This window comes from Phragmites australis, chromosome 13 (assembly GCF_958298935.1).
Source record: "Phragmites australis chromosome 13, lpPhrAust1.1, whole genome shotgun sequence".
Classification (NCBI taxonomy): domain Eukaryota; kingdom Viridiplantae; phylum Streptophyta; class Magnoliopsida; order Poales; family Poaceae; genus Phragmites; species Phragmites australis.
The window spans coordinates 820,219-831,958 of record NC_084933.1 but is presented as its reverse complement, the minus strand read 5'-3'; the positions used below and the strand labels follow the sequence as shown (position 1 = coordinate 831,958).

Sequence of the window (11,740 nt, the reverse complement as noted above, 5' to 3'; positions counted from 1 at the left end):
CAGCTTAATGCATGATCCTTGAAGTCGGGAATATATATACCCATACTGTGTAAGACTTGCGAGTACCTTCGTACTCAGGGTGCTGCCCTTAAGTTGATGCAGGTTCACAGGTTGGCGAGGAAGAGGCGGTATTTGGCTACTTTGTGCCTGCCGATTAGGGTGGCGGGCAGGAGTAGCACATTCTACTCCGAACTCGGTGCTCTTGGTATGGAGCCTAAGGGCATGTGGCTCCATATCCTTTTGTTGTATAGTTTATTTTCTTCCGCTGCGTAGATCTTTTGTTGGTTAGGAGTTGAGGGGTTTTGTCTCCTCCTAGCTCGTTTTTGTTGTAAACTGTTGAAATCAGTTGCATGCTTAATACTTGTAATATAAATGTTTATTACTCGCTCTTTATTAAGCTATGTTGTGATGTACATGTTGGAAGGCATGTGTTCCGATCCTTGGGCACAAAACACGTGCCGGGACTGCCGGAGCGGTATTTTGATTAATCGTCGAGGTTGTGATTATGTTAATGATCCGCCCGATGATTAGTTCGAATACTGTTTGGACGGGTCCTCACAGGGCACCACCGCCGAGCTGCCTTCGCTCGCTCCCATCCACGTAGCTAGTGTTGCTGCCTCCTTCGGGCTCTGCTCTCAGTCTCGCGTACGCGGCCTCCCATGTGGGGCCCGCGTGCTCCCACGTCTGACGTGCAAAGACTTGCAGCATACTAGGTGATGTGAGCACTGTTGGAGCTGTCCTTAGGCACACATGCAGTAAGATTTCTTTCCTACCATGTGGGTCTCATTTGTAACGTGTCACAATTTTCTGTAACGTAACAATTTCTTCATCACACATTTAGCTAGCTTAGGAGAATGTCACACTTTTTTTAAGTTATTGACAAATAAGACCCACGTGACAGAAAATAAATCTTACTACAGGTGTGTCTAAGAACAGCTCCAACAATGCTCACATCACCTAGCATTAAGGTTCTATGTTCCTTTTCGATTCCACATGGAGGAGAGAGAGGGAGAAATGGGCTGAGTGCCATCGCTTCAGTCGGCACTAGCGACATCGCTGCCTCACGGGCCCACCTAGGCCTGCTAATGTGTTAGGTTGAAACGGGTTTTTTTTGGGTTGGCTTAATAGTTAGGTTTATTTTGGATGGGTGGGAGCGGGTTTGTATGAGTTGGGTTTGGAAGGAAAACGGGTTGGGCAGGGTTGAAATGGGTTCTGTTTTTGCGGGTTCGTATGAGTATGAGTTCAACCCATTTGTCTCGTTGGGCCATCCCCCATCCGTGCCTCAATCGATACAACCAGTCGTCCCCCAATCTGCTAGCGGCGGCGACGCGATGCTGCGACGACCAAGGAGGTTGGGGTCTCCTCCGCCACCGCTGGTCCCTCCTCCCGCCCTACGCCACCGCGGCCCCTCCCATCCTGCATCGTCGTCGGCCGCTGCATTCTCTTGCGCGCGAGGCGAAAACCGCCGCAGCTCGGTGCGGCGGCGGAGGGGCCACAACCGCTCCGATGGAACCAGTTGTTGAGGATCTTGCGGGCGAGGTGGGGCTCTCACTTTATCGATGGCTGCAGGTGTCATTGTCCAAGGCCAGGGCATGGACTGTAGTGGAAGGAGGTGGCAGGGAGGGGATCAGAGAAGGAGGAGAAGAAGCCGAGAACCTGTTTGAAGCTTCCTCCATTCTTTAGATCTGCAGGTGAGCTTCTTGAAATTTAGGTTGTACTTCTCTTGGGATTAAGTTAATTTTTTTTGAATTCTTGGTTACAGAATACTGATTTTGTATGCTAGTTTGAGTAATTCGGCCATTGGAAGGCTTAGTAAGTTGAGATTCATTAATCTATTAAGTCATACTGACAAAATCGGTCCCATGCCATAGTTTTCACGAATACGGTTAGTAATGTGATAGTTTGAAGATGACAGAACATGTTTGGGAACACGCATACAAAGGTGAATCATGGCTTTGTACTAACTCATTTATGCATGTTTTCGGTTCAATCTGAATTACTTACATGTACAAACTTGAATGAGATGCCCACCTCCATTGTTGCATCGCTAGCTCAGTTCATAATCCTGAAATGTAGATAGATTTGTCTCAAGAGTGTATAATCCTGAAATAGTAACCAAGGGATGAGCGTTGCTGTTCGCCTTATTCCTCATGTTTTGAGTGCTAAGTCTTCATTGTTCAGTTTCCCAACTTTCAGTCAACCGGTGTCAATCTTTGGTTCCTAAAATTCAGTTGTTTGTGTTGTTGGCTTTGATCGGTGCTATTGATCATTCTTTCATATCAACTAGTGTTTTAGATTATTGACTACAGACTGCCATTTTATTAACTCTACCATGTTGCATAGCAGCACTGGGTACTCCTTGTATATCAATGTGTTTTTTGCATGGTACACAATGCACAAGTACACAGTGACAATCTGACACTTGCATTTCTAATCATGTTATTTGTGATGCTTGCTTAAATACTGATCAAAAGATGCCTCTCGCACTACTTGTTAGGGTGAAATGCTGCAGGAGATGATTGAAGGTGTAGTTAACTCACTGGAAGATAAATTTACTTCGGTGTTCTCCAGTGTGCTTCTGAATTGTAGTCAGGTGCAGCTTGACAAGATGTCACAAACTCATGATACAAGTTTGATACCTTGATGTCTCTCATGTTGATACCTTGACTCTCATGTCGATACCTTGACAACTCACGATACAAGTTTGATATCTTGATGACTCACGATACAATGTGCTTATTACAGTTTGGCCCTGTGCTGGTTTTGAGTTTTTGCTGAAGCAGAAGAACAAGATGTATTCTGTAGAACTATCTGTATTATTTATGCAAGTAGAGAACAAAATTCTATGACATCCTAGCATGTAGGCATGTAAGCATAGAACAATAAGTGTTTGTATGGACATGCATCTGCATGTATTTCATTGCAGCAGACCAACAGACTAAGCAGGTCACCCACCAGCACCTCACGGGTTTGAACCAATTGGTGGGTTGATTTGGGTACAAGTACAATAGTTAGTTGGGGTTGAGTAATCAATTTTTTGGGTGGGGTTGGGTTGGTAAAATTGCTGAGTAACATTGGGTTGGGTTGGGTGTGGAGTGGGTTTGACCCCATTAGCAAGCTGAGGCCCACCACAATGCTCCCTTTCTCTTCATCTTCTCTTCCCTCTTGGCGTTGAGGCTTCTCTCCCTCCACACATCATCGACCACGCATTCCGATGAGCCAAGACATTGCAAAAACAAGCCCAAGGTCGTACCTTGTCACCAGCGGAGGTGGGGCTTGGATCCCGTAGTTTGGCTTCGTTCGGTCGGGTAAGGCGAGAGTCAAAGGTGGGGGTGCGGGCGATGGTGGGGTTGAGCCGGTGGCCAACAACATTGATCAGAACCGGGAAGGTTGGGAAGGGAGGAGAGGCAAGCGGGCAGAGAGTATAGGTGCCATGCTGCAAGATCGGTAGATCTGGATGACGATGACAATCTCATTGGAGCTTGGTCGGGAGCTGCTATAATACCTAAAAAAATAGACCCCCCCAGTGGATATGTCGGGTTGAGCCTGACACCACCCGCACCCGCCCGACTTGTCAGACGACCACCTCCTGCTCCCAACCTTAGCCACCACCGGTTGCAGCCACTGCCCCAGCCGCTGTTGCCACTACCATCGCCTGCCACCACCCCCAGCCTCTGTCGCTGCCTTGGCCTCCACTATGTCGAGCTACCCTGGGCGTTGTCGCCCCTGCTGTCGGCCACCGTCACCTCCTGCCGTTGTGCTGAGCTGTCACACTCGGAGTCGTGCTGAGCCGCCACGCACATCGTCGCTGGGCCGTGTAGTGTTGCTTGTGCTCACCCACACCCGATCGAGGTGCAGCCCTAGCACCTCCACCGGTAGCTGATGGATGCTGGACAGGGCGTGGAGAGGAGTAGAGAGGAGTTGAGTGAAGAAGGAGAGAGAGAAGGAGGCCGGCCAGGAAGAAAGAAGAAAAGAAAGAAAGAAAGAAGAAGAAGAAGAAGAAGAAGAAAGGAGAAGAAGAGGAATTTCACAAGTTTGTTGGCTTTCGTCGTCATTTTTTTTTTTATGTTTTCGCTCCAAAGGTAACCCCTTCATAGTCCTTAGATGCTTGTGGTTATCGGGGATCAATCATTTTCCGTCGTCAGGTTAGTGTTTTGGTCGATCTAGTGAGTGCGGTGACTTAAATTGGAAGTTGAGGTTTAATCGATGTCGGATGCAACCATAAGCTAAAAGTGAAAGTTGTAGGTCTAGTCGCTATCTTTCCGATGATGCTAGTCTCGTTCGATTTGGATGAGTGGTTTAGGTGTATTTGATAAAACAATGATGTCATCCGTCGAAAGTTAGTTTATGTGGTGTTTTGTTCTTCATTCTTCGATATCGTTAGAGGAAATTCTTGCTCGATATCTTGAAGGCAAAGTGGTAGATGTATCTTTGTTGATTTTGATATCGCCTTGTATGCGAGGGTTTTGAGCGTAAGAGTGTGTCTCCTTTGCTTTGTTGTTGTGGCGTTTGGGTGCTAATTTATGCACTAGTTTAGGTGATGCCACTTCGAGACGTAACTAGTTCCCGTCTTCGTCGCCGGTGAAGGCAAGTTGATGTAGCGGATGGCTACACTTTAACTTGTTATTTGGTTACCTCTATCTTTTAATTGTTGTACTTACTAATAATTTATTAAATTAAATTTGAGCGATGACTTATTTTTTTGCCTTCTAAAGATTGGATGTTTTCTCTAGATTATGATGTAAAGGAAAGATATATCTTCTTTCTTGCAGTTGTTTATATTCCTCATAGGCATAGCATGATATATATACCTCTGTTGGAAGTTATGTCTTTCGTTTATGCATGAGCTTGTTGCCTTAATATCTACTTTTTCGAAGTTTACTTGATTCTTGAGTTATGAAGTGCAGGAAGCGAGATTTGTTGCTTTGTAGTTGGTCATCTATTATAGTATGCAATTCTAGAAGTATTATGCATATGTTGTAAGTTATGTTGTTGGCTATACATAAAGCATAGCATCTTGTATTGGAAGTTTTATCGTCCTCTTATGACCATGATCGTGCCGGTACAGTATTGTACGTTACTCGTGGAGGGGTATGACGCACACCCTTATGTTGTCCGTAGAGGGGTAAGGGTGAGAAAGAGAATGGCATTTGCATATACTTGCATTTATATGGATGTCGTTATTTGAAATGCATCGATGACGGACTTATATTGCAAGGAAGTATTTAATACCGTTTTGATGATATTGCTATGGTGATTCGTAACTAGCGAACGATAGCATGTGGTTGTCGTTGTATGGTTAGGCTTAAACGTTTTTCCATGTTTTGTTAACTCGTTCAATTTCTTATCTTTATTAAAGATGATGTTTAATCAACTGTAGCTAAATAATTTATTAAAGTAATTCACTTGCTAAGATTTTTGAATATCACCTTTTCTATCTTTCCTGGTACAACTTGAGATGATGACGAGCATGCGGGATGGGTAGCTGCACGGTGTTTGCATGATCACTTCTATCTTTCGTTTAGACTTGTTGTGTTGTCAATGGGCAATTCTTGGTCTTTTGATGCATGTTTGATCTATTGTGACTTGGATGTATGATCGTGGCATATTCCTCTTGCTAGGATGTTCATTACTGCTAGTGTGATGTTATATATATCTCTCTGTGTGATGAGTGGTCAGTTATATCTCTAGTTGTAGGGGAGGTGCTACTGAATTTTTCTTTATGATTTGGCGGTCTTGTAGGTTGTTTTTAGTAGCACTTCTGGCTTTTGGTGGTCCCCGGGGTGCTACAGCTGCTACTTCAGCTCCTTGATCCGTGCCTCCACCGACGTGGGAGAGCGCAGTAGCTGCTATGCTGGATCCGAAGCTTCTTCATGCCTAAGTCACCCGGCTGCACTAAGGAGAAAGGATGGATTCAATAAAAACTGTTGACAGGTGTACCCACGAAACTTTTGGGTAGTGTGCTGAAGTTAGATTGTTGGAAAGGTTGTCTTTGGTGCTGTGTCTAGACGAGGTGGAGGTGACATGTTGATCTTGTAGATAGCAGCTAGCTATAATTGTTCAAGATGACCTAAGAGCCAAACATTCGCCTAACTCAGTCAAACTTATCTAACTTGTGGTGTGGCAAAATGTGATAATGTGCAGCTATCAAACAAATATGTTGTAATGACGAAAGATGGAGATATAGGCCCCTTTGATTTGCAACCAAAGGTTGCCAAGTTGTGCCAAACATTCTTGCCTAACTCGCCTAAGTTGTGACGAACAACTACGGAGCGCGGTCTTAAGCGTAACTTAAGAGAATCATGCCTTCCCAAAACTCTAGTGTCTATGACATGTGAGATTCAAGTATGAAAAAAATTGGCACGACTAACCTTTGGTTAGAACCAAACATTTGCATAAGGATGTCTAAGGGCCTGTTTGGTTTTGGCCCTTGCTCGCCCGTCCAAACCTAGGCACGCCAAAAAATTGGTAAAGGAATTAGCTGTCAGCGTGGGCACAAAAAATGAACTGGCAGCCGGCGTGGGGATGTGACCGAGCCAATCGCCGGCTCCAAACCAAACAAAATAGAGCGCTCCCATGAGGTCAACGCCATAAAATTGGCAGGGCGAGCTCCGGTTCCAAACCAAACAAACCCTAACTCCTCCGTTGGTTTGGAAGTCATTGGGTCAAACTCCAAAGTTTTCTGTGTGTGACTTTTTGACCTAGCTTCCTTCAAAAAGGAAATGCTGAAGCAATAGATCTCGGTGTCTGGTCACTTGCCACTCAAATTCTCAAGGCACACGGTTATCAAGAGACCATGCTGCCTAACAAATTATGAAGACCATGCCATCCTTTTCTGTCCCCTCCCCTCCCCTCTTTGCATTGTGCACTTGTTAACAAAGCGAGAGAGCTAGAGAGATGAGGAGGCTTCTGCTGCTCCCCTGCGTCTTGCTACTCGTCGCCGGGTTGGCGGAGGCCAAGCCCAGGGCTCCCGCGGTCAGCCCGGGCGTCGCGGCCGACTTCGTGCGCCGCTCCTGCCGCTCCACGAGCTACCCGCGCGTCTGCGAGAGCACCCTGCTCCCCTGCGCGCCCGCCGTGGGCCGGAGCCCGCGGCGCCTGGCGCGGGCCGCGCTCGTGGTGTGCGCCGACCGCGCGCGCAACTGCTCCGCCTACATGCGCGGCGGCGGGAACGGCGCTGCCGCTTCCGTGGGCGGGGCGATGAAGGATTGCGCGGAGCTGGCGCGCGACGCGGAGGAGCAGCTGCGTCAGTCGGTGGCGGAGATGGACCGGATGGGCCGCGCGGGGAGCCCGCGGTTCGCGTGGAGCCTGAGCAACGTCCAGACCTGGGCCAGCGCCGCGCTCACCGACACCTCCACCTGCCTCGACTCACTCCGCCACACCCATGACGCCAAGGACAAGGACGCCGTGAGGAGGAGGCTGGTGGCCGTGGCGCAGGCCACCAGCAACGCGCTCGCTCTCGTCAACAAGCTCGTCGATCCAGCGCCGCACCGCCTGTAGCCAAGAAGCCATCTCCACCACCATCTCCTCATCTCCATCTCCATGTATGGATTGGTAATTAGTAGCAATAATAACTAGTGCTTGTAATTTGGAATGCTCGTCTTGGTTCTCCAATCCGGCCAATTCGGGACTCTTCTGCTGGGTAATTAAAATAAAAGAAAAAAGGTTTTACCATCCTTATGGAATGGAAGAGAGGACATGCTTGGAGCATCATCCTGTTCCTGTGACAAACTCTGAACCAGAAATTCCTTCAGTGCCATCAACAGCAGTGTTGGTGGTGCTTGGTCTCTTCATTGATTTTCCCATCAAGGCCGGTGCTGCAGATCAGGACACAGTTGGACCGTTCTGCCTGGATGTGTCCCTATTCATTTCATCCTCTTACGATCAGAATGATTCAGATCACTTTTACAATCGAGAAAGCAAAAGAGCCAAAACAATGAGCACCAATCACTTTACCTGAAAGAAAGAAACCATCAGAATGATTCATTTCAGAGCTAGCATTGTTCAGTGTACTACTACATAGAGATGGAAGCAGACAACCGATCGAGATCGAGGCCTCATGCATGCGCCATTACTGTTCCCTAGTTCAGTTAACTCAGGAATTGGGAACCATATGATTCCCGCGTTCCAAACTGACGTCAACTTTCCATATGATTCCCGCAAGACAAGACAATATGATTTAGAAGATAGATACTACTACTAATATTTTCTGGAGTCAACTTTCCACATCTTCCTCTTCTCCCATAATAATTTGATTGCTGGGTGTTTAGTTATAACATACTCTTGCATTGTTTCTGTCTAGGCTTGTTCAAATTCTGTTAGCGATAGTGAGAAGTTGAATAGACCTTCAACCTTCTCTCTTAGACCTTTGTGCACAATGTATAGTTTGTCGAGGTCATCTTGCCAAGTCCTTTGCATATGAAACCTGCAATACCTATGTTGTGTCTTGTCAAAAACCTTCGGTATTGCTAATTTTATTGTAGGATCCTCATTTACAAAATAGCATTTTTGTTGTAATTAGAGTTGCAACTATGGCATCAGGAGTCGTAATCGCATAGGAGGGGGGAGGTGGAAATGCACCTGTCAGCAACACATGGGGTTGATATCCATGCATGCAGTTCCTAAATGTTGTGAAGAGCCAAACAAAAGAATCTACTGACTCATCATGTATGAGCGCTTGCCTAAAGATAACATTTTGCAGCTGATGGTTTGATCCGACAAACATTGCCAGCGGCATGTTTTTATTGTTCGTTTTGTGCGTCGTGTCAAATGTGATGACATCCCTGAAATCTATGCATTTAGCCCTTTGGCTTGCGTGGCTCAAGAAGGTGTTTTGAATGACTTTGGTCTTGAGGTGAACCATTACATCCCAATAGAAATACTCGTTATTTGTTTTGCATTTGTTGAAGAAGGCAATGAGCTTTGGGATATCGTCCTCTCTTTCTTGCCTGAGGAACTCTGCTTTGGTGTAGGTTGTAAAAAGTCAAGTGTTAGAAAATGCAAATATAATCCATTATAGTAGTATCTGGTGTTCAGATGAAGTTGCAACTACAATGATAATCATGGTTTTCCTTGAGAATAATTAGAACAATAATATGACAGTAATATGTAATCAGTTAGAATAGTGACTATAAAACAAGGAATGTCAAATATGATGACACGCATATGTTCAGGACAGTAACCATAGAATGATGAAGGAATAATTTCTAGCAATATACCTGTTCTTTAGATCCCTCTCAGTAAACGGCCAGTTGTGGTGACCTCCGTATAATTCTAATATCATATTCATCGCTGCCTGGTGGTGCACTCCGTTCCACACCATGATATTCATTAGGCTCGATAGTGCAGCGTCTTTCCTCTTATGTGCATGCATATAGCGTGTCATCAGCGGCAAGGGGAATAGTGGATGGTTGTGTTCCAGAACAACATGATCTATATACCAAATTTTTTCCTTCTTGTTCAGCTTCACTTTTACCTCAGCTTTGCAACCACATCGCATTGATGTATTTTCAGTTTGACGGTCCTCATCTTCTACATAATCTTCACTTTCTTGGGTACTATAATGTCCTTGCTTGCTACATACGTAAAAGCGTACTTGATTCCGTGTCCGATACTTACGGACCTTAAACCCAACCAGGATTGCATAGTCACAGTAGAAGTTGTATGCTTCTTTTAGATCAACAAATGTTAATCCTCTTTCGGCATGAACTCATCCAGCACCAATAAGTTCTAGATTGACACAAGGCATAGTAATCAAGAGTCATAACCCGATCACAGGATTTAGCATAATTCATACAGAAACACAATGGAAATCAATTCAAGTTCTTTTTCATTTTCTAGATAGATGAAACTGACATACTCCCCTAATCATAACCGGGTGAAATAATAGATCATAACTTGGGTGTAATCAACATTCACAATCACATGTTATAGCAATCGCAACCAGAGTGTGTTAAAAACAGTAATCGCAATTAATCCTAGTTTTTTTAGGCAACAAATGTAACCAGGATTACAACCAGTGAGTATTAGCAATAGTAAATAGGATGTATTGAACATGCACAGTTACATGTTACAACAATCACAACAAGGGTGTGTTCAAAATAGCAACCAGAAAGTATAGTAATCACAATTGAGTATTATCAATAGTAACTAAGATGTATTGAACATGCACGGTTCTCGTTATATCAATCACAACCAGGCAGTGTTCAGAACCGTAACTAGCAATTGCAGTAATCGCAATTGATCCAACTTTTTTTTAGGCAGCAAATGTAATCAGTGGAAACTACCATATGCACGCAATCGTAACACACTACGGGAGGACATCGTAATGAATGGCAATCAATGTGTATTAGCAACAGTAACTACAAAGGACAAGACATCGCAATCGGAGACTTACATGGACGTATGTCTTATCCACTGCAGGTGTCACTATGGCGCTTGGAGAAATTGCAAGTGGGGGCATCATTAGCGATTTGTGCAGCAAAGGATCCTTGGCTTGGAGGCAAGGACGTGGAGGTGGTACCAGTGTGGTCGTCGGTGTTGTAGTAGTCGCGATCGGCGATGGTTCTGGCGTAGAGCCCCCGAAGTCGATCAAATCCATGGGAATCATCGGTGTTGGCGCAGGCGGAGTCGTTAAACCCACCACGGTTTGAGGCTACAGTGCCATAGTTGAGATGGGGTGGTGTCGACTTCGGTGGATTCCGGTAGCCGTCGAGGTGAAATTGCCACTCCGCGGTGATCCTGTCCGTGCTTTTTGTAGGGAGCTATGTGAAGGAAGTTGGATTAGAGTCGGGATAGGTGGGACGTAGTTGGGGATAGTGTTGGTCATTGGCTTTGGGCGCAGGAGGAAGGTGGGCTCGGGTCATAGTCATGCGGGGACTGATTGGGCACGGTCAGGGATTGGCGCGTGGGATCGTGGGGTGCGGTCGGGTGGCGCGACGCAGTGGCAGTCTAATCTTCGCCTAGGCACAGATTAGACTCACCATACACACACACCTGTGAGCTGATTTCAATAGCGGCTTTAGTGATGTGAAAGTGGTTTTTCTCATTTGGGTTAAGTGATCTAGTATTAAAACTTCGGGATGGGTAAAATAGATGGTTTAAAAATTCAAAGGTTGCCCCCGACCACTGACATAGTTCGAAAAAATAAAACAGATTTTTTCCTATAAACACAATACACAGAAGTAGAGCTCTTACTTGGCCTTCCGGGGGCCCAACTTGTGTAACTCCTTGTGTCACGATCTTTCTGGCTTGATCCATCGTTCCTCGCATCTGTGCATAAATCTTGGGTTTGTGATTAGGCTTCTAGCCGAATCGTCAATAATTGGTGTCGTCACTGGAGAAATTCATTGCTTCCACCGCGACATTGCGGTTACGACTCGAAGAACTAGTTCGACGAGATGGATTAGTACCACGTCGACCCAGGAGAACGCCAAAATCGATGTCGAATCCGACACCAACATCCTCGCCAACTATGATGGTCCGGACCCCAACGAGTTCCAGATCGATGAGAATGGTGGAGTCATTATCGCCCTCCAATCACCTACTGCGACAACTTGGCTGAACATGTTCCCGTGAATTTCATGGTCCTTGGTTGCATATGGTTCCTGTAAATTTCGTGGTCCTTGGTGCATTGAACATGTGACAATTTCCTTGGAGATAGCCATCAAGACCCTATCAAAAGCTTCCTCTTGGGTAAATGTGTCAGCAGAATTCTCACACTGGAATAACTCCCAAAGTTCTT

General features: G+C 45.7%; 1 protein-coding gene across 1 annotated transcript; it reads left to right on the top strand.

Moving 5' to 3' along the window:
- Positions 1-6,748: 6,748 nt before the first annotated feature.
- LOC133887736 (21 kDa protein-like) lies at positions 6,749-7,728 on the top strand. Its single transcript, XM_062327703.1, has one exon. It carries the CDS (start codon positions 6,898-6,900, stop codon positions 7,495-7,497), a length of 600 nt encoding a protein of 199 aa, XP_062183687.1. The 5' UTR covers positions 6,749-6,897; the 3' UTR covers positions 7,498-7,728.
- Positions 7,729-11,740: the final 4,012 nt, after the last annotated feature.

Coding starts and splice junctions, on each gene's coding strand:
- LOC133887736 (XM_062327703.1), top strand. CDS start 6,898: ATGAGGAGGCTTCTGCTGCTCCCCTGCGTCTTGCTACTCGTCGCCGGG.